Below are 22677 nucleotides of genomic sequence, written 5' to 3' on the forward strand. Positions count from 1 at the left end.
AACAGAGCCATTTCTACTACTTTTGATGAAAGAATAGAGATGAACATGGTCAGTGTTGCTGCTTTAATTAATTACTTCTAATTTAATTGATTACTGACGGCAAACTGTTGCCTCTCTGTCCATTTCAGTTGCTGTTGCTCTGACTTTCTGATACAGCCTCTTTTTTTTTAACCGTCAAGTTAGAGGATTGTGGTTTGAGATATGAAACAAAAAGGCAGCACTCACCAGTGCAGCTGTGCAGTATTCCCTCCCCGTCAGTGACCGTCTCATATTTAAACTGTATAAACACCTCTGTCTACGCAGTAGCCTCGAACGTGAGTCTCCCGTGCTGTGGCCGCTCCTCTACCGATCCGTCCACCACTCCCTCCACCTCTGTATTCAGATTGTTATGCCACGTGACTTTCTACTTCCGCGTGGTCATAACTACTATGGCCACGGGATGGCATCCGTCACTCCTGCGTGGACGTCGGTGACTTTGACCAGTTGTATCTGCAACCCTGTGGGGAGGGCAGGCTGGAGGGGGCTGACCTCTGCACTGCTGAGCTGTCAGCTGTTGCAAAAAGCTGCAGAGGAAAGCACATCAAAACATGAGCATTCAGAACAGCAGCGGAAACTATTGTTGTCTCCAGTTACTCAGGTGCTCAAATACGGCCGTAAAATGAAGGGAAGCGGTAATGTACTGGTGGAGTCCAGGGTGTGTGTATTCTGATGAACCTCTTGATTCAGACCACGTTGTTTTTCTCAAAAAACACGTGTGTGTGTGTTCGTGTTCATGTATGTATGGATATGTACAGTTAAGCCCTCTGACCTCTGAGCCCAGGGAACATTACAGCTGTGTAACTGTGGATCACTGTGTTACCATAGCGCTGCCTAGTAACCCCAATTAATCACAGTCAGGAAGTAGGCCAGCCCTCCCTCGCTGTTCCTCATCGACTTTCTGTGCCTCTATCTCACTCTTCCCTCTCTCGGCCTCACAGAGACTCGTGTGTGTGTGTGTGTGTGTGTGTGTGTGTGCATGCACTCAGTGTTGCTGACTTTGGTCATCAATCATATCTTGTATGCAAATAATTTTTTTAAACTCGCCATTATCATCAACTCTGTTTCAAAACATGAATTATCAATTTAGCTAAAGACTAAGGGGGTGGTACCCTCTGTCCTCTGTTCCTGTCCTTTTAGTGTGTTGTACTGTACATAAACACAAAAACCTGACGTGTTTCGTGTGCTCTATGGCTCTACGGTGATGCGTCTATTGGCTCTGACATCATCCCAAACCAGACGCATAAATCATCCACCCACCACTCCTCTGGATGAATTTCACTGCACCTGTATGGCATGTAAAATTATGCTGAGCAGCCCATGACAGTGCAGCTCACGATTCTCAACGAAAATAGGCCATGACTTTGGACAGACTGTGGACCGTGTGCCAGTAAAAACAAGCTACCAGGCTATTGTTCTGCAGCTAGCTTCATGCATAAATCCTCCACCAGCCACTCACCTGGGTGAATTTCACTCTACCTGCATTGCTTTTTAACTCATGGTAAGTAGACCGTGTGAGTCCAGTGGGCGTTTATCTCAGCTGTAGTAATGATCTGTAGTTTGTCAAGTTGATGTTAATGCCTGCTTTTCACGTTTGCAGACTGCAAATACTTGAACACTTGGAAGTTCATCAATATTTATGGAAGCTTCTTCGACGTGTTCATGAAGCTCCTCCTTATGTGTGTTTTTGGCTCGGTATTCGCCCTCAGTAAGATGGAAAAACAACTTAACTTTTGCCGCGGAGTTCGGATAGACTGGGGACACTGCTAGCTAAAACAAGCTAACCGGCTACATGTGAGCTAACAGGCTGTAGCGGCACGTGTCTCCTGTCTCTGAAGTATTCCAGGTGGATTTGCCACACATCGAGGTGCCAAAAAAAACCAGATCAGATTAGCCCCTTTGCCCACGTTGGTCACCTTCCAGGTGTGTACTCTTGTGTATCATATGAAGTTACCGACGGCAGGTGATCTGCATGTGGCGTGAACTAGCAAGCTTTTGTCTAAGTCTATGACCGTTTCACAAAAGATCAGTTATTTCTTCCCCTTGTTAATGAAAGACTGAACGTGGGCAGCCCTGGTGGAGAGGGTTTGAGGCCGAGAACTTGTTCCTTTTATTATTTGTGTGGATAATAATTAGTAATCAGTATTAATAAATCCACCAAGATCCACAAACACAAATTAAATTGAGTCAGAACAACAGTCACACTCTGTGTGTGTGTGTGTGTGTGTGTGTGTGTGTGTGTGTGTGTGTGTGTGTGTGTGTGTGTTGAAACTGAAACATTTTTACATGCATGTGTAGTTATGCAATTCAGCGAGCAGTTTGGTGGAGATCAGTTGTTTGTCACATGCACACACACACCTATCTGTCAGAGGTGGCAGGTGCCTGTTGAAGTGTGTGTGGTTCGAGCCTGCTGAGTCCAACTGACTCGGAGAGCGGCTGTCACGCACGCACACACACACACACACGCACACACACACACCAAGGGGAAGAGCCAACAGATGTTTCAGATTAAGCTGCTGACCAAGAAAGTCACTACTTCCTTTTAAAACACACTCTTATACCAGCACTCACACACACATTCACAGTTCTAGTAATGTGATAAAGATCTGTAGCGTTTTGATCGGGTTTAGAAGTCTCTTGCGCTGTAGTTCAGGAATTATTACCGCATAAAATGGATTATTAAACTTTGAAAGGTTTGTAGCTGTATTTTAAACATCGGCGTGTACTTATCTGACTGTAATAAATCTCTAAGGAATCAAACACACCTGGAAAGCTCGGGGTGCAGACTTCTGGGTGCCTCTGACGTACCAAACCACCTCCCTTGATCTGAGGGGGATGAACATGATATTGAGTAATTTTTGCATCAGACACTGATTTCTTTCACCATCTGTGGCCAGCAGAGACTCTGTAGCTACTTTGGAGGTGTAGTACTGCTCGGTACTATAAAGAATTAATCTGACTTTGAGCTTTTGAGCTAGAAATTAGCTGGATTTCCTTGTAGAGAACCTTTTTTTTTTTTTATTGCAGAGGCATATTCCGCTTTGACAGAAACGGCGTTCTCTTCTTGTTTTTATTTGTGATGTTAATCGTGGCATTGATGCCGCGATAGCAATGCTCCAGATTTAACAAACAGAACAGAAACTCGTCTACTCACAGTTGGAAGATTGTTTAAAAAAGAAAAACCTGATTGTATGAGGGTGGAATAAGGGTATTACTGCTGTTAAGTCAGCTTTAAAAGCATTTCTGCCCGGCTACAAATCTTGAGTCTTTACTTATGGTTAAATAACAGACAAAACAAAAAAAACAGCCACCTCTTCGTGTTTGGTGATATAAAATACCTGCTTGTTAAAAAAGAAATGCGTCCTCTTCATTGTGGTAACATGTTGTCTCAGACAGAATAGTTCATTTTTGGTGTGTAAAGTGTTCATTTGTGTCACTGCATGTGATGGATAGAAAGATGTATTGTCCCCGGGATGTTACTAAGGTCCATCTGCATCGGCTTTATCTAAACACCGGCTCACACCCTTCTGGGGGTCCAGCCAAAACATTAAAACCACCTGACTCAAATCCTCGTCCCGCTAAAACAGACCTGAGAGTGTCCTGTTGCAGATTCTGTTCAGACTAGAGTTCTGCTTTGGGATCGGACCAGACAAACCTTCACTGTGACTACTGTGCCCCGGGTACCCATGACCCGGATCACCCGTTTTTCCATCCTTGGACCACGTTTGGTAGCTGCTAAACCACTGAACACCAGGAAGAAGCTACAAGTCTCTCTGTTTGGGCTCTGACTTGCTCATCAAGTCCCCCTGACTGTTGGCCCACAGTTTCATATGTCACTCTCCTCCATGGATGTGGTAACCAGACAATCAATGTTTTTCTACTCAATTTTCAGTCATTTTAACTTTTTATTTTATATTATTATATAAATAATGCACGTTCAATATCCCATGATGCACTGGCAACAGCTGGTGACTGGTAACGTTATGTTTTTTTGGGTTGTTTGTCCCTGGATGACATGAAACTCAAATTTCCTCGAGGGAATTTGGGCATAAACATCCACCGGGATTCAGGAATGAACTGGAAAGTTTTCGGTGGTCAGAAGTCGCTGATAGGCAGTGCAGTGTTTGTAGGTTGTATGATGTCATTGTCTCGTTTCACAGAGCTCGGGGAATAAGTTGTGAAACCAAGTTTCCGTTTCTTTTCGGTGTGCTGATGATGGAAGTGTAACGGGTTGTCTGTTTTTGGTGCCTGAATCGAATCACGTCAGAGCCGTAGCAGGCGAGTTTTGCGTTGTTGGTCAAAGATAAAGAATGACAGTGGTGGTGATTGACGCCCGCCGTCCCTTCAGGTGCTGACTCAAGACAGAAGTTTGGGTGCACGTCTTGCAACACGGCACTGCCTCTTGTAAAAGACTGTTGGTTACTCAATAAGCCTGACTGATAGTACGTCTAGGAAAAAAAATACGTACCCATTTCTACTTCTTCCCACTGCATTGTGGGAGGAATTTGTTCTTCAAGTAAATTTTTCTTAGATTTCAGGACCGATAGCCTTGTATTCTCTGAAGCTAATTGTTAGAATAAGTGACTAAAACTGCCACGTGCCGTTGTCGTGTAAACCTTTCCTCTTCGTTCACGGCAGAAAGAAGAAGAGGCAATGTGATTCATCTGGGAGAACATGTGACATGTGATATTTCCTGGACAGATGAGTTTTTGGTGCTTTCTTAAAGTGAGGTGGGACAAAACTGGGCGACTGTCACCAGGAGGCAGGAAGAACCGCATTATCCGGTGTTCAAAATCAAGTTCAACAGGATACAAAACGCATCTTAAATTCAGCCTTGCTTGTGGTTTCATCATGAATTCAGCTGTTCAAATAAAAGGAGACAGATTGTTAAGCAAAGCGGGCTGTTTGTGAATGTGAAACAAAGACAGTGGGAATGCGATGAACCTGGACCCGCACCATGCCGGTCCGGGTCAGCCGCACAGTGTGAAAAAGGCCTCAAACGTCTCCCAGGCAGGGTCTGCGTCTGGGAAAAGCAGCAGGCTTTCTTGTTATTGTGGGCTGGAGTGAGACTTCCAACATGACCAGAGGGTGATGTTTAAAGGGAAATATTTTTTACATAGTTTAAAAACACGATCATATACACTCTTCCATACATTTGATCCTGGGTGTGGTCCTTCTTTGTATGTGGTGGCGGAGTGACTCCAGTGCTGCTGTGAGGCGATGCGTCTCCACCCTAAGTCTCATTTATCCAATTTCTTCCACAAGACCTGAAAATTTATAGAGAGCTTCTCAGGCTTCGGCCCCTCACACTCGAGGCAGGCCGTCACTTTTGGTGGCCGGCAACAAAGCCTCGCAGTCAGCTGGTAATCTCTAAAGTTCTGACAGAAACGGGACGCCCAGGTAGGACACAAATGGCCGTACCAGCGGGTGAGAAGCCGGATGAGTGTATGTGGCGTGTATGTGTCCTGATTGTTGCACTAGCGCCTCCACTGGCCAGCTGGGAACTAGTGGAACTCCTCACTGCCAGAGTAAAAAAAAAAAAAAAAAAAAAAAAAAAGTGTGACCATAGCTAGCATAGCAGGCTAGTAGGTTATTTTATTTGAAGAGTGCAAGAGAGGTGGGAATGGCTTTAAAAGAGGCGGAGACTTGTTTAATATGATTATGTCAGCACCTACCAGATGAGGCAAAGGTGAAGAGTCACCGTGAAGCCATTTCAAGGTATGAACGATTGTCTTGGAAAAAAAATCTCGACTTGTGGTGAGCAGAGACGAGAAGAACTGATTGTGAGAAAACACCGTCACCTAAACATGTGACCACGGGTGGTTCAAAGGTAAAGAGAGGCTTCCTGAACCGGTGCAGTCCAGACTCAGAACTGGTTCTCTGTAACTACGGCAGCAACAGCAGAAAGCAAACAGGGACATCCTGACATGACAACATGGAAAGTGAAAGCAGAGAAGTGTGTGTGTGTGTGTGGGGAGGGGTGGTACAGCTGCCAACCAGCATTTACAGCTTTTGTCCTTTTTTTAAAATTGCCCTCTCTCTCTCTCTCTCTCTCTCGCTCCGTTTCACTTGTGCTTTCTGCCGTAACCCCCTCACTAGGCGTGAGGGTCTTATTATCAAAACAGGGACGAGGCTCATTTTGTAAGTGCAAAATGCGCCAACAGTGTGTGTTTAGCTTTGACCTCACAACATGATGTTAGAAAAAGTCACTTTATTATGTTAGATTGACTAAAACTGTACTTTTACGTTGCGGGTAAACTTCTGAGTGTGACTGACATCCTGCTAAGCTGATCTTTTGAAAGTTGGACGAACAAACCCGTTGGGGTTGAGTTACTCCAGCATGTGCATGCTACAATCGGCCTCTGTGTTGTGCGCTGTATTGTGTAGGTCCCGTTGTGGTTGTGGTTGTTACCCTGGAAGTGGACCAGCACACAGTGAAGGAGGTGTCGTCATCGCGGGTGCTAGGGTGAAAACAACACTTTTCTCAACAGACCAGGAGAAAAACTTCACGCTGTGTCAACTTAAAGTGATACTTCGCCTAAAAAGTACTCACAAAAAGGAGTCTTGAGCTCACTTAGACTTTTTTTTTTTCCCCCATCCGGCATTACTTGTTTTTTGACTGCAGAGTGCGGAAAGTGCCGGCTACATATATTTAGCTTTAAGCTAATGGGGGCTGTCCAAAAGCGCCCGCTCACAGGTATTTTGTGTCAGCTGAATGCTCAGAAATCCACAAAACTAATGGAGGTGGACACGCTGACATACTTCCATCAATACATTGATTCTTCCCCGCTTCTGGTATACTGGGCTACAGTGGTTGTCCCAGTATACATCACCTACATTACATGAAGAGTTGTAGCACGTCTGCATGCAAAACCATTCAGGTTGACTGCAAAACTCACCTTTTGCTTTATTTTCAAAAAGTTTGTGAGTGTGGGAGCGGTTTGATACAGCAGAAATCAAGCGACAGGGAAGTCTAATGAATGCTTGACATGCTGTACCTGCATCTAATATCAACAGTTCTTACACACACACACACACACACACACACAAAGAGAAATCATTAAACATGAGGATCTAGTGTGAATACATACAGTTCACCCAACACATTCAAGGCTGTGAACGTTTGTCCTGCACTAACAGGGGGGAGGAGTGTGTGTTGTGTGGGAGGAGTGTGCGAGTGTGTGTGTGTGTGTGTGTGTGTGTGTGTGTGTGCGCGCGCTGGTCTACGTGATGGGGGAGGGGACAGAGAGCGAGGGAGAGAGAGAGAGAGAGAGGATTTGTGGCATGTAGTTTGTCAGCTGTCATTAGTGCAGATGACACACACACACACACACATGCAGCAGTAATCTCACACAGGGAAAACAGAGAAAATACAGTTTGTTGTGAGGAGCAGTTGGTCTGCAGGACTGGTATGGAATGGGTCTGGACTGGTCATGGACTGGTTTAACCTCAGCAAAGGTAAGAGACCGGTGTGTTTTCGAGTTGAAGTGAGAGTGAATTGTGGAGTAATGGCTCTCGTTCTCACCTGATGGCACGGGGAAATAATGGCTCCAAGCCTGTAACTGAACATTATGGACTGGTCCTGGTCTTTGGTGAGGCGCTGTTTTTAAATACCTGTCAGTTATTTGACTGTCACCTCACAGGCGACTCTTGTGTTTACCTTTGCGGAGCGTCAGCCGCTCTTCAGCTCTCTTGTATCTATAATTCAGGTTTTTAATTCTTAAGAAATTCAGTGTTTCTGTCCATTTTATTCTTGTTGCTGGATTTTTGTTGTATTGTTGAAATCAAAATGAATAGAAAAATATCTTCAGTGTTAGCACTTGAAATAAAAGATGTTTGATTCAATTCGCTGTAGAAATACTTTAAGATTAAATAAGAAAAAAAAGAGTATACACATTTCCGTAATTGGTTAACAGAAAAATTTAAGCAGCGTCAGTGTCAGACTTGGACTTTGAACTGTCATGTATTATTGTGGTTTTGACTCTGTGTGTGTGTGTGTGTGTGTGTGTGTGTGTATTCCTCATGCTTTGGAGGACACGATTCTGTTTATACAGACACATTCTGGGGACTCGCCTCCCTGTAGGGGGAAACTCAGCAAGTCTCCATGACATAAATCATTAAATTTCAGGGTGAAGGCGTGTGTTTGTGTCGGGGTTTAGCGTTCAGCAAGTGGTAGTTATGGTTCAACACATGGTTAGTCTCCAGGAAATGAATGGAGAGTGCCCAGTCAGCAGGCCAGTCGCTGCCCCGTCACCTGAGGTGTGAGCAGACAACTGTTGACTTTGCTTTAATAACAACTGTTGTTCACACTCCTCCAGTCAGAAACAAGCTGGCCGCATGAACAGTGAGCCAGTGGAGAGAGGCGACAGTTCAAGTCTAGGAAAACCTGAAACTACCTCGAAAATTTGGCATTAATGACAAGTTGAAGGTCCCGTGAAATGAAAACGGGTCTGCAGGTGGTTTTGGTCCCAGTATTTGACCAAAAGTTTCTTTTTTTCTTCCCTTTTGAAAACATTCAAACCCATCCTGCACGAAGGGATGAGTGCGAAATTCTGCATCAGTCGGAAATTCCTTCTCATTTTTTGCCCCTCCCCCCCCGTCTGCACTGCAGCCCAAAGGATTTTGTTCCTACAGACGTACATCTTAAAAGAAGCAGCTGATACACGGTGGATTAATTGTCTTTGACCGTCACACAGGCGCGGCGAAATTACTCGCTACATGTGGCGAGTGTAGGAAAAGCAGCGGCGTCGATACATTTAAAGGTGTCTACCTCAAACTGGCTCCGCCTCGTAACTTCACTCTTTAGTGGATGGCAAAAACCGCGTCCAGAAGACTCGTTTCACAACCACCATTTGACCCATTTAGTCTGATATCAGGAGGTAATTCTGAACGGCTGCTCTGTTAAATTATTTACGTGTTGTTTTGCCCCCCCCCCCCCCCCCCCCCGTAATTATTTGTTAGCAGAGAACAAAACCCTTATGTACATCCAGCTCTATTGGCTAACACAAGTTCCTCCCTAGCGACATAATTTTACCAGGAAATGCAGAAACAAACTGGTGCCTGTTTGACTGAAAGGTTTGCTGGAGTATTTCCACTGTAGTTTGAGCACGCATTGGACGTTCTATTGCCAAATTGCAGGTATTTCATCTGGAATGCATTGATCATACTCTCCCAAAACTGCTAGCTCAACCAGAGGAAATCCTTCTATTTGACGCAAAAGACAAAAAAAAAAAAAAACCTGTTTTAAAATTATGACATAACGTGCCTCCATATTGTGACAGACAAGATATCCATTGTTTAGCAGTGGGGTTTGGGGTATTTTCCAGGGACCTACAGGGATTGTGTACCCTGTGAAGGTTTTCTGCAGTCACTCAGCTGTGACTGTATGTTAATTTTCACCAACACTCGCTGCCACTGCTGATAAGTCTATCAGTGAGTGGAATTTGAGCTCTGGGCCAGTGGAGCAGTGTGAAACTCTCCAGCAGTATCTCAGAAGTGTTTTTGCTTTCGTTTTTGTGTTGATGTTTTTTTTTTGTTTGTTTTGTTTTTTTTAAAAATAATATCGCAGATTATGACACACCAAGGAATGCCCTCTAACATCCTCCGACAGGATGTTGCAGTGTTGGTGTGGTTTCTGACATCGGGTCTTGGATCAAAACGAGTGCATTAGAATGTTGAAGTCTGGCTGCACGGCTCACATGTCGCAGCATTTCAGAGTGTGCTTGTGTTTAACCGTCAACATGTAACTACCGTGACTGTATAGTCTGGATTCTTGGTTTTACTGAGAGATTTTCTGTTGCTGATATGAATCTCAATGTAGGGAGATGTAGAAATCTGGTGCCAAGACTGGCTGAATGTGGGATGTTGCTCTTGACAAACCAAATGACCCGCATCTTTGTACGCCAGTTCTACTTCATCCAGGAAGTGAATTTTGCCCTTCAAGTACTCAAAAATAGGAGTTTTGACCCTGAAGAGACATTCTTCCCTCCTGCATCACTTCTTTTTGACTCCAGAATGCAGAAAGAGCCAGCCTCGTATATTTAGCGTAAAGCTAATCAGCTAACAGCTTTATTCAGCTTCACGCTTGGAACTCGTCAAACTAACTAGGAAGCTTCTGGTTCTGTGCGACTCTGAACAAGCTGGTGCATTCAGTTGAATTACTAACTAATGCTTTTTGCCCCCTAAGAGGACGGGGGGTTTACAGCATGTACAGATGGTAAAGCCCCTTGAAGAAAGTTTGGATTTGTAATTCTTGTGATTTCAGGCTTAATGAATAAAGTTTGATTGTATTACTCAGGATGCATGTTGATGCAGGTCTGAACAGGGTCTTTGCTGCCATTTTGACTCTTTCAATGGTGTGTGTGCGTGTGTGTGTGTGTGTGTGTGTGTGTGTGTGTGTTACACAGTGAAAATGAGCAGTCTTGCATGTGAAAATTGGTGTACATGGGAAGTAGCACATGGATAATCTGTCATGTGTATGCATGGATACTGTGTGTATGTGTCGAGCGTGTGTGTGGCACACACACGTTTGTGTGTATACACAATTGAGTTAGCATCCGGGCAGGCATGTTCAATGTTATTGATTCCGCTCTGTAATCGATCGAGCTCTCAGATTACATGAAGCTGCACATGCAGAGTAATGAGCAGCTGCTGGCTGAGCAGCTCGCTAACACACCACCTCCCAACAGTTGCCGATGCAGTTGGACTTCTGCAGCCATGCTGGCCAACCCCGGCCGTGTTAATGGGTCAGCTCCTCTTTTGTATTCCTCCAGAAGAAACCAGAAATATGAAAAGCTTAAACTTGCTGTGTGGAAGCAAAGCTACCAGTCCTCAAGCAAAGAGATAAAACCACCTGATGTGTCAGTTCAGTCGCGGCTGTTTTGTAGTCTCAGAGAAATCCAAATATTCAGATGGAGATTAATTTGCCGTTTTTGCAATTAGAGCCTCCAGTAAGACCAGTATGACTTCCTGTGCACAGCCAGGAAACCTGTGTCTGCTCACGCTCCCAGAGAAAGACTATAGATGAAGGCGGTGTTTCTGCTCATCTGCAGGATCAAAGTTACGGTGTAACTGAGGCTGATGGTTGGTCGCCTCTGGATAAAGCATCCCTACTTTAAAGTCGTTGCAGGAAACACGAGCAGCAGGCATTCATTAGTTAAAAGCTGTTACGAGCTTTCCAAAACTCCTATTTTCTTCATGTCATGTTTCAACAAATACGCCTCTAATCCAGGTTGATGTTGGTGTTTTTGTCCGGACCAGCTGCGCGATCGTAGTTGGTCCGGACTGAAACCACATCACAACACAGCCAACTGCAGTGCTCATTGCTGATTATGTACCAACAATGATTTTGAAATTAAATATCGGGGTGCAGCAGAGACGTCCGGCGTACACATCACATTCCAACTAAGACGAACTGTCTGCCATGGAAGGAGAAGATGTTGATGACGCACCGTGTTCACGTTCTACTTCAAATAAAACAGCATGTTGCTTGATGGACGCTATATTTGATTGTAGTTTTACTTTTATTCAGATACACAATGCACAAACCTTTGAACTATGAATGTTAGTGGTAAACCACATTCCCAGAGCCAACCTCTGACCTCCACACATGCACCAGGTCTGGACCTGGTCTTGTTTTCAGTGAGGAGCATCGGCGCTCTGCTACTGGATCTAAACCTGCATGTGTGCTGTCGTCCAAATCCTAATCAGTCAGTATTTGCAGAGCGGGTGGAGGGGCGTGTCATGAGGCGAGCTGGTCGGGGGGTAGCAGATTTTACTGCCTCACGGAGCACAGAAAGGTGTTTGCTTTCCATTCCAGCACGCCAGTGTTATGGGTCTTTGTAAACTTTGACGACAATTCGGTAAAGTGACGGGGTTGCCAGGTGGCTAGAAAAAGACACGTTAGAGTGTCGGAACCAGATGAGCTCCTGATTTGTTACTGGTGTGCTTCTGGATTAAAATCCAGGATTTCATTCCTGCGCTGCTCTACGGCATCTATGCTAACCTCCTCAGGGGCCGCCATCAGTGTTTTGAGATGTCGCCTCTCGCTGCCGTCACACGCAACCCACGCCCCCTACCTCTTCAAAAGATGCTGATTAGTCTGGTCAGGACATGCATTCGATCTTGTGACATCATGATCTCGCTAATCCAGCCGCTTCAGAAGCCAGAATGAATGTTATTGAGTTACGAATTATCATAAGAAGAAAAGTTTTGCTCAAATGTTTTCAAAGACACAGACCTGTTGAGATTAAACGCTGTTCAGAATACGCCTCCGTGTCCTTCTGGAGCAAAGTAATCTGGAGCTGAGTTTGTAACGGTAGGGGATTACACCATAAAAAACTGCTGGATTAAAGAAGTAACCTAAGGGTCCTTAGATGAGTCCACAATCAGAACTTCTCAGGTTAACGAATCTGATCGCAGGAAATCATGTCCACACATTGATGAGATTACAAGAGTTTTATTATTTCGAAATGATTGCTAGGATTATGATTGTATTTGTGTACTTGATGTTAAAGGTCTTTGTTAAATTTTAAATGTAAGCGGGCCGTGGTTTGTGGATCGTGTTTGTTTTATGCATTCAAATGATCTGCGGAGTTGAAACACAGGTCCTCATTTTAATATTTATGTTTGTGAAAGAACTGTTAGATTTAAAGCTTTGAATGTCATATTTACAGTAACTTGAGGTGGAACTGATTTCCTCTCTGTGACCCAGAGATGCAGTATAAGAGGATGGATAAACCTAAATGCTTGTTGTCCCCGGCAACAGGCGGAAAACCACGGACCATAAAGCCACTGGCTGTGGGCAGCATCAGCTCGGCACCAGAGTACCTAAAGAGACTGGACATATTGATGTGAACACACACACACACACACACACACACACACAGAGCGTGCGTATGTGGCAGGCCTTTCAGTGCAGAAGCTAGTGTTCTTAATCCAGCCGCAGCCGGGTATTAAATCTACTTTATGTTTGTGTGGGATGGGAGGGTTTGCTGGCTTAGACCTGGGCCTTGACAGCAGCTCAGACGCCGATGGGAGGAAGGTTCCACCTCTCAGCCACGTCTGTCAAACCACCGGAGACGTGATGTGGTCCGTTGTTCTCCACTGAAGAGCTCTGTGTCACATTAGCTCCTTCCTGAATTAAGAAGAGTTAACATGGTCATGGAAAACCCGGGACAAAGATTTGAAAATATCAATTCCCAGACCTGGAAAAGTTTTTGAGGTACAAATGAAAGGCAAGAATTTAAGTCCCCTGTGCGACAGGGATGTCGTCAGTTGCTAGCTTGTTTGCAAGCAGCGGTAAAGGAGCATACCGCCACCTACTGTCTGTCAATAAATCATTTCTCCCCTGTTTGAGTGCGACGGTCGTTCGATGAAGCGACCTGATCAAGCTGCAACTACAGCTCAAAGACAGGCGCACATTCACCCGCTCCGAGTGTGTTTTACATCTGTAACTGATATCAGTCTGTCAGGATGTTCACTGATGTTATCACTTTTACAAACTATTTTACTGTCTGGCCACTCCAACTACCGAGGACCTTATGAACCTCCCTGCTGCTGCTACTGCACTGTCACCTTGTTTTCGCCTGTCACCTCCCACCTGCCCTCCATCTGGCTGTAATGTGACACCTACATCGCCACTGTCACCTGTGACATTCCAGGAAGTAGAGACTGGAGAGATATTCCTTGAAAGCTGGACAGACTTGAAGGACAGCCGGTGGTAATGATGACAAAGTTCACGTTTGTAGTTCATACCAGGCCTCTCTGCTGACAGGTAGATGGGAACCTCCGCGTAGATGAGATTCTTTGAGAACGTCTGTGAGGAAGCGCAGTCTCTGGCTCGTGGTGGTCACCAGGTAGTCCTAGACTGTGACACTGAATCAGATGTCCGTGCAGGTGAATCATGAGCTACGCGGTAATTTATTTTGAAGAAACCAAAACTTCCTTGAGCTAGCGTTCCTTGCTAGCTGAGCCTGGTGGCGTGCTAAGATGCCGCAGCCCCAGGAATTTCTGTGTTCCGTCTGACTTCCCCCCCAAAAATCAAAAGCAAGCAGTTTAGGTAGACTGGAGAATTTTAAGTTGCCTGTTTAGGTGTGAATGGTTTTCTGTCTCTTTGTCAGTCCCATGATGGACTAGCATCCCGTCTAGGGTCTACCGGCCTGTCCCCCAGTGGCAGCTGGGACAGCCTTATAGACGATGGATGGTCAGATGAATCAAACACTGAACATTTGTTGAGTCGACTCAACAATATTTGGGTCCAAAAGTCAGGTACAGCCCCAGATGTCTCTGTCGTTCTTTTATTTTGACGGTGTTATTTTCCAACTGTCGCTCCTTTTTTATGTGAAGAACACAAGACGAGATTTAATGTGAAAATGCTGCAAGCGCTTCAGTAGGGAAACGCACAGTTACACCAGTGAGTTCTCCACCAAGCCGTCCTGGTTTTTGAGAAACCAGAAACAAAGAAGTGCTGGTTTTCCTCGTGGAACCAAGTCCACTTAAGCAGGCTGTTATCAGTCTTCAGCTTAATTCCTTAATGGCTGCTTTGACCCTCTGGCCTCGTCTCCTCTCCCCAGCTCAAATTGTTTTTAAAAGGCTTCGCTTTGTGAAGCTCATGGCTTCTCTGATTGCATTAGTATTGGACTGAACAGGGCAAAGGCTTTTGTCGCAGGCTACATTAGTGTTAATTCATTGTGTGTGTGTGTGTGTGTGTGTGTGTGTGTCCGCAAGGTCATGTGTGTCTCTACATATTTATGTGGTCCTGAGTGTGTGATACATGTGTATCCACCTCTGAAATGGATGGAAATGTTTAAGAGATCCATATTCTCAGTTTAGTGAGGTGTGTGTTTGTGTGTGTGTGTGTGTGTGTGGGGGGGGGGGGGTCTTTGTGTGTCTAAGATTGATTGACACTTTCAGCCAGGCTTTCATCAACCAGTGAGGTCACCAGTCACTTTCTCATGATGTGGTTATCTATGTCATCTCCGGTAATCATACGATACCTCATAGTACAAAAAAAAAAAAAAAAATCGGAGGTAATTCTTATTTGCTGCAACATCCTGAATCTGAGCAAGTTGATGACTTTTTACGGGCGATACGCCAACGCCTGAAACACGCCAAGTGCGTCCATAACTTGTAAGTTTAGCGTGGCGTCGCTGCCGCAGTCAGTAATCATCGAACTCAGCGGGAGCAGCCACAGTAGACGGACCAGGTCCAACCAGCAAGGAGACGCATCTCTACTTGTCCATGGCAGGTCTCTGTTTCGTCTCTCCTCATCGTGTGATGATGCGGTCCTCCAGGCATTTAAAATGACAGAGTTGCCATAGAAACAGCTATGTTTGTGTTGCCAGGTGACCAGAACAAACAACCGGGACGGCTGGTTGAAAAAAACAACAACAAAAACCCCCCCCTCCAGCTCTGCATCGCTGGATGACTCTCACGCACATCACCAGTGTGTTTCAAGTGCAGCACTTCCCATTCACCTCCAGTCATCGTGCTAAGCTAACTAGCCTGGGTCTCAGCTCCCTTGAGGAGAGTCTCTACCGATGGACATGGAGAGACTCTAGCAAATGTTTGCAGTGTTCCTTTAGCTTCATAATCTTGATTGTAACTGCAGCCACAAACACACACACACACACACACTCACACACAAAAGCAGCATGTCAAGTAGGCTCGCCTCCCTTCCCTTGTCAAACTCTGGCCTAATTATCCGTTTAGAGCGACGGATGACCCTCCTCCCATTTTACCTCTTCCTGCTACTCCCCCTCACGTCTTGTTAGGCGACATTTGCACTTGCCGACTTGATGTCTCTGTGAGTAAAAAGTTTCCCACATGGACCAATAAACCCATTGTTTATCCCTTTTATCTTTAATTCCTCCATTCTGCTTTCCAGGCATTCCCGTCTTCCTTCATCCGTCTTTCTATCACTCTCTTCTCTCTCCTCTCTTGTTTTCTCTTTCCCTTATCCCTCGTTCCTGCCTTCATCTGCTCAGTATCAGCCCCACAGCCTGGCTCTTATGTAACAGTCAGGTGATGTCCTGGCCCGATGGATGTGCCTTAAAGGCCCACAGTCCCATCAGACGTCCCTCTCCCTGTTAGAAACTGCTAGAATCAGCTTCACATGAGGAGTATAAATGATGAGCACGTTTAAAGGAGCCTTGGCTGGAAGGTAGCATCAGGACAGAAAAAAAAAGAGTGGTGCAGGATTGAGTTTACCACATAAATGTAAGTCAATGCATCACTCGTCAGTTTTGATGCTTTTAGGTGTCTGGGGGGAAAAAAAGAAGACTAAAGCAGTTCGATGAAACCACAGTGTGAGTGTAAAAATACTGTTAGAACACCATAGAAGGAAAAAGGAATGGGTGTGTCCAGTAGGGTAACAGGTCTCGGTACTTTCAACAGGACCCACTGAATTGTGTTGTTGCTGCCGTTTCAAAATAAATCAACAAATGATGAATGTTCGTATCTGAAAGCAGATGTCACTTCTGCGGCGTTCAGGCCCAAAACAGCAACTCAAGGTACGTCACAATGTATATTTTTCCAAATGAGACACAGACGGTGCTCAGTGTTTGTGAGGTGAAATGCAGACTGATCCATGCTGACACCTGAGGAGACACCTGGAGGGCCGTGTTAGAGGTACTGGCGTTAGCAGCGCGGCTGGAAGTTGAGAAGTCGGTTACAACTTAAATTCCTTTTTTTGTGTGTGTCTGTGTGTGTGTGTTTGGAACGAAGAGTGAAAAGTACCCGAAAGAATCTGCAGCTACCACAAACTTATTAGTTCCAAGTAGGACAAAGACAACTTCCCCGGTCCAAAAGAATAAAGACAAAACTAAAACCGTGTCTGAAAAACACAGAAAATCTTGAAATTCAGCAAACGACTGAACAGAAGACCCAAAGTCTCTTGAGCCTCCAAGTGAGAAGTTGAAAGTGGACGAACGGTCGCCAAGAAAGAGTCACTAACACACTCAAGATGCAGGTTTTGCCCATCCAAGTGTCGCAGAAATTCATCAGTTTGCTTTTTTTTTTTTTTTTTTTTATAAACTCTATCTGTAATAGCAGAGGAGTGACACTCTGCTCCGCTGAATCCATAAATACTCCAAAGATAAACGTGGCTGAGAGGTACTTGTGTCATCAGTGAGCGGGTCAATCAATACGGTCGGAGCAGCTCGTCCGTCCACACCGTGGTTTAAAAGCTGTCCTAAAGGTTCAGATGGCACCGTGAATCCTGACGTGAGTTTGTTCTTTCTAACTGAAGTAATTATTGACACCTACTGTTTTCCCGCTGGGCCTCCCACATGTTGCCTGTAGGCTTATTACAATAGAACATTGTTTCCACCAGTCACGGGCGCACACTCTTGTTTGATTATGCAGCACTCACACAGGTTGTGTACATCTTCAGGACATTACATCTTTTATAATAAAGTAATGCAGTGGGGGGGGGGGGGGGGGCATCTGTCAGCACGATACTTTCTTTTTTTTTTCTCCACTGCATGATGGAGCCAACGCTGACACAGCATCCTCTTAGCAGAGGTGCTAATGATGATAATTCATTAAAATCACTTATTACACCTGGGTAGTTGATTAGATTTCTGCTGTGGCAAGACGCCGCTAGAGTGGCTGTACATGATTCGCTATACTTCCTCTTCAAGTGCTGCAGGGATGTAGGCCAACACAGAGGATAGCATCTTCATGGGTCCCCTTGTGTTAAAGTCGTCAAGGTTTTTTTTCCGCTAGCACGGAGCTAACGTTACGCTATCCTAAAAGTACGCCACGGACACACGACCCTTATTGTCCCCACAATTGCCTTTTACACTTCCTCTGATTTCACCGCGACAACGTTTGTAGTCTTGTTTCCATTTGCTAGCAGCAGCTGCTGCTTCTGACACACACAAATGCTACCAAATTCAAGAGAGTTGACATTTTTTTTGTCATATTTCATGCCATACAAACAAAATGTTAAAGTATTGTGAGCAAGTGTCAACCACAGAACTTACTTAAGGCAGTTCACCAAAAACTGATAAAAAAAAAATAGATAAATGAAATAAAAATCCCTTCCTTGGGAATGAGAGGAGGATCCAGACCCTCAAGAATGTTAAATTACTTCTGGGTTCAAGAACTCCTTCCGCTCCACTGAGCCTTTATGCAGCACCTCAGGTCCTGTATTTAGTTTGACTACCAAAACTCTAAAAATTTGGGTAGTAGTCCTGAGCAGAGCCGCCAGAGACCTCTGAGAGTGGCCAAGTGGGGGCAGGGTGGCATCTGTGGTGTGGTGCAAGTATGTGAAGCCTGATGCTTTCACACACACGTCCCATCGTCTGCAATTGTTCTATAAACAGACTTCAAGAGTTATTAGTCATAATGCAACCACTAAAGTTGCTGTCCTGTGAGATTCTCTCTTTCTTTCTCTTCCTGCAGGTGCTGATAGTTGCTGAAGATGAGTAGTGGGGGGCCGGATACCCCGCAACCCCCCAGAGGGGGGGACTCCCAGAAGAGGAAGGACTGCCCTTCAGACCTCCTGGGACCCAGGTGAAGACCTTCAACCACAGCCTCGGAGCATCAGCCCTGTGGCAGTGATGGTTCATTCAAAAAATGAAATTCAGTCGTTATCAACTCGCCCTCATGCTGAATAAAAGCTTAAAAAAAATGCATAATAAAACCGTAAAATTAGAGGACTTACAAATGTCCTGACGCCTTGACGCCACGTTTGTAGTCTCACTGTTCATTGGAGCCTGGAGCTCCCAGCTATGACGACATGCTAGTAGTCTCACTGTTCATTGGAGCCTGGAGCTCCCAGCTATGACGCCACATTTGTAGTCTCACTGTTCATTGGAGCCTGGAGCTCCCAGCTATGATGACATGCTAGTAGTCTCACTGTTCATTGGAGCCTGGAGCTCCCAGCTATGACGCCACGTTTGTAGTCTCACTGTTCATTGGAGCCTGGAGCTCCCAGCTATGACGACATGCTAGTAGTCTCACTGTTCATTGGAGCCTGGAGCTCCCAGCTATGACGACATGCTAGTAGTCTCACTGTTCATTGGAGCCTGGAGCTCCCAGCTATGACGCCACGTTTGTAGTCTCACTGTTCATTGGAGCCTGGAGCTCCCAGCTATGACGACATGCTAGTAGTCTCACTGTTCATTGGAGCCTCTAGCTTCCAGCTATGACGACATGCTAGTAATCTCACTGTTCATTGGAGCCTCTAGCTTCCAGCTATGACGCCATGCTAGTAGTCTCACTGTTCATTGGAGCCTCTAGCTTCCAGCTATGATGACATGCTAGTAATCTCACTGTTCATTGGAGCCTCTAGCTTCCAGCTATGACGACATGCTAGTAGTCTCACTGTTCATTGGAGCCTGGAGCTCCCAGCTATGACGCCACGTTTGTAGTCTCACTGTTCATTGGAGCCTGGAGCTCCCAGCTATGACGACATGCTAGTAGTCTCACTGTTCATTGGAGCCTCTAGCTTCCAGCTATGACGCCATGCTAGTAGTCTCACTGTTCATTGGAGCCTCTAGCTTCCAGCTATGACGCCATGCTAGTAGTCTCACTGTTCATTGGAGCCTCTAGCTTCCAGCTATGACGACATGCTAGTAATCTCACTGTTCATTGGAGCCTCTAGCTTCCAGCTATGACGACATGCTAGTAGTCTCACTGTTCATTGGAGCCTCTAGCTTCCAGCTATGACGCCATGCTAGTAGTCTCACTGTTCATTGGAGCCTCTAGCTTCCAGCTATGACGACATGCTAGTAATCTCACTGTTCATTGGAGCCTCTAGCTTCCAGCTATGACGACATGCTAGTAATCTCACTGTTCATTGGAGCCTCTAGCTTCCAGCTATGACGCCATGCTAGTAGTCTCAATGTTCATTGGAGCCTCTAGCTTCCAGCCATGATGCCATGCTAGTAGTCTCACTGTTCATTGGAGCCTCTAGCTTCCAGCTATGACGCCATGCTAGTAGTCTCACTGTTCATTGGAGCCTCTAGCTTCCAGCTATGACGACATGCTAGTAATCTCACTGTTCATTGGAGCCTCTAGCTTCCAGCTATGACGCCATGCTAGTAGTCTCAATGTTCATTGGAGCCTCTAGCTTCCAGCTATGATGCCATGCTAGTAGTCTCAATGTTCATTGGAGCCTCTAGCTTCCAGCTATGATGCCATGCTAGTAGTCTCACTGTTCATTGGAGCCTCTAGCTTCCAGCTATGACGCCATGCTAGTAGTCTCACTGTTCATTGGATCCTCTAGCTTCCAGCTATGACGCCATGCTAGTAGTCTCAATGTTCATTGGAGCCTCTAGCTTCCAGCTATGACGCCATGCTAGTAGTCTCACTGTTCATTGGAGCCTGGAGCTCCCAGCTATGACGCCATGCTAGTAGTCTCACTGTTCACTGGAGCCTGGAGCTCCCAGCTATGACGCCATGCTAGTAGTCTCACTGTTCATTGGAGCCTCTAGCTTCCAGCTATGATGACATGCTAGTAGTCTCACTGTTCACTGGAGCCTCTAGCTTCCAGCTATGACGCCATGCTAGTAGTCTCACTGTTCATTGGAGCCTCTAGCTTCCAGCTATGACGACATGCTAGTAGTCTCACTGTTCACTGGAGCCTCTAGCTTCCAGCTATGACGCCATGCTAGTAGTCTCACTGTTCACTGGAGCCTGGAGCTCCCAGCTATGACGCCATGCTAGTAGTCTCACTGTTCATTGGAGCCTGGAGCTCCCAGCTATGACGACATGCTAGTAGTCTCAATGTTCATTGGAGCCTCTAGCTTCCAGCTATGACGCCATGCTAGTAGTCTCACTGTTCATTGGAGCCTCTAGCTTCCAGCTATGACGACATGCTAGTAGTCTCACTGTTCATTGGAGCCTCTAGCTTCCAGCTATGACGCCATGCTAGTAGTCTCACTGTTCACTGGAGCCTGGAGCTCCCAGCTATGACGCCATGCTAGTAGTCTCACTGTTCACTGGAGCCTGGAGCTCCCAGCTATGACGCCATGCTAGTAGTCTCACTGTTCATTGGAGCCTCTAGCTCCCAGCTATGACGCCATTTTTTCAGAGACATGAAAAACAAGCCTAAAAAAACTGGCCTCCACCTTTTCTAGCAGTGGAGTGAAACTCCAGCAGTGAACTAAAAAATTCACCCAGCCCTCCATGAGGGCATGAGGGCGAGTAGAGAAAACAACTGAAGCTTCATTTTTGGATGAACTCTCTGTTTTAATTTAATTTAATCAAACTTGATCCCATCTCATCCATACTTTTGTTTCCAGCCTTTGCTAACTGCTGCTTTAGAGGGAATCTAAATTTAATGCTCATGAAAAAAGCACTTTGTTTCAGTCATTTGTTACAAAAGACAGGACTGTCTTCTGGTCTTCTTATGTAAAAAGCATGTAGAATAAAATAAGGAATGGAGTCCCACGGGGAGGGAGAGGGGGACGGTCGGTGAGGTCGGTGAGCAGAACTGCTGCTGCAGCGTTTTCACAGGCGACAGTTTATGTAAGGCCCAGCAAGGTTTCAGGCTCCCAGTGACCGAGAGGATGCAGGAAGGTTGTAGTGGTGATGGACCAAGCTTGTGTAGTCGCTCTGACTGGAATGAGGACACCCTGCTCACAATGCTTGCAAATGTTAAAACTATTTGAGTCTGTTTCACTCTGAATACAAACATATCATACATCATGTCTTGTATTCCCCCGTCTGTCTTCTAGCCCCAAGAGGAGCACTGAGAGGCGAAATCGGGAGCAGGAGAACAAGTACATCGAGGAGCTGGCCGAGCTGATCTTTGCCAACATCAACGACATGGACGACCTCAACGTCAAACCGGACAAGTGTGCCATCCTGAAAGAGACGGTGAAGCAGATCAGACAGATCAAGGAGCAGGGTGAGCACCGCCGTACGCTGTTAAACGCGGCCTCCTCTCAAGCTTTGATGGTGAAAAGTTCCATTTAGACTCTTTGAGGGCATATTGTTATGTTATCTGTCATATTTGCTGCTGAACCGCAGTCGACTTGCCTCAGTGGTCTTTAAAATTTCCATTGAGAGAGAGATACATGGTAGGCTTTACTTGTAATTGTGTGTTGGGCCCACGCAGTAGCCAGTGGCGTCTCCTCTTGTGCGCCAAAGCTTTGAGGTCACCGTGTTGAGTTTCCTACACTTCAGCCAATACCAGCTGAAACGGAGCTCAGGTGCGAGGAGGAAATGTGACATTACGAGTCGGGCAGATTCTTTCCTGATTAATCCATCAGTCGTCATCAATCTTTAAAACTAACGCCCATCGCAGTTTCCCAGAGCACAAATTGATGTGTTTATGTTCTTCTGTGCATCAAAAAAACCAACACTTGATGATGGTAAGTTTTCTTTTTACTTGATCAACATGAATAACTTCCCACCGCTCAGGTCGGGGTCTTCCTGGATCCACCTGTGTCGCACGCGTGATGTTAAAGAGATCCGGAACCTTCCGTGATAGAACGGGACTCGAGCCAGATCCTGGACTGGACCCTTTCATATTCGAGGGTCTCAAACATGTACGTCAGCCTCCAGTTTGGATGAGTTTAGGAACAGCGCGAGTGCTGTCCCAGCCTCTGTAATGATGATAACGATGGTGAAGCGACAGACTGAGGCGGAGCTGTTACGTAACACCACTAACATGATGTAAGCGTG

The 22677-nt window shown here is 45.7% G+C and overlaps 1 protein-coding gene across 7 annotated transcripts in view; it reads left to right on the forward strand.

Annotated features, from left to right (window-relative positions):
* Positions 1-22677, forward strand: part of LOC147262065 (nuclear receptor coactivator 2-like) — a 54603-nt gene that overhangs the window by 4839 nt on the left and 27087 nt on the right. For 4 of the 7 annotated variants that reach the window (XM_086204470.1, XM_086204475.1, XM_086204476.1 and 1 more), the window contains 2 exons: positions 18445-18555; positions 21726-21898. In XM_086204470.1, coding sequence (XP_086060596.1) covers positions 18464-18555; positions 21726-21898 — 265 coding nt within the window. In that variant the 5' untranslated portion in view covers positions 18445-18463. Of the gene's footprint in view, positions 1-4027; positions 5755-7335; positions 7495-15593; positions 16255-18444; positions 18556-21725; positions 21899-22677 lie in introns of those variants that run through there. The other 3 variants (XM_086204473.1, XM_086204471.1, XM_086204474.1) reach the window with 3 other exon arrangements.

The sequence above is a fragment of the Aulostomus chinensis genome, chromosome 5 (genome assembly GCF_037954235.1).
Source record: "Aulostomus chinensis isolate RoL2024-O1b breed Wild chromosome 5, RoL_Achi_v1.0, whole genome shotgun sequence".
In the NCBI taxonomy this organism is placed as follows: domain Eukaryota; kingdom Metazoa; phylum Chordata; class Actinopteri; order Syngnathiformes; family Aulostomidae; genus Aulostomus; species Aulostomus chinensis.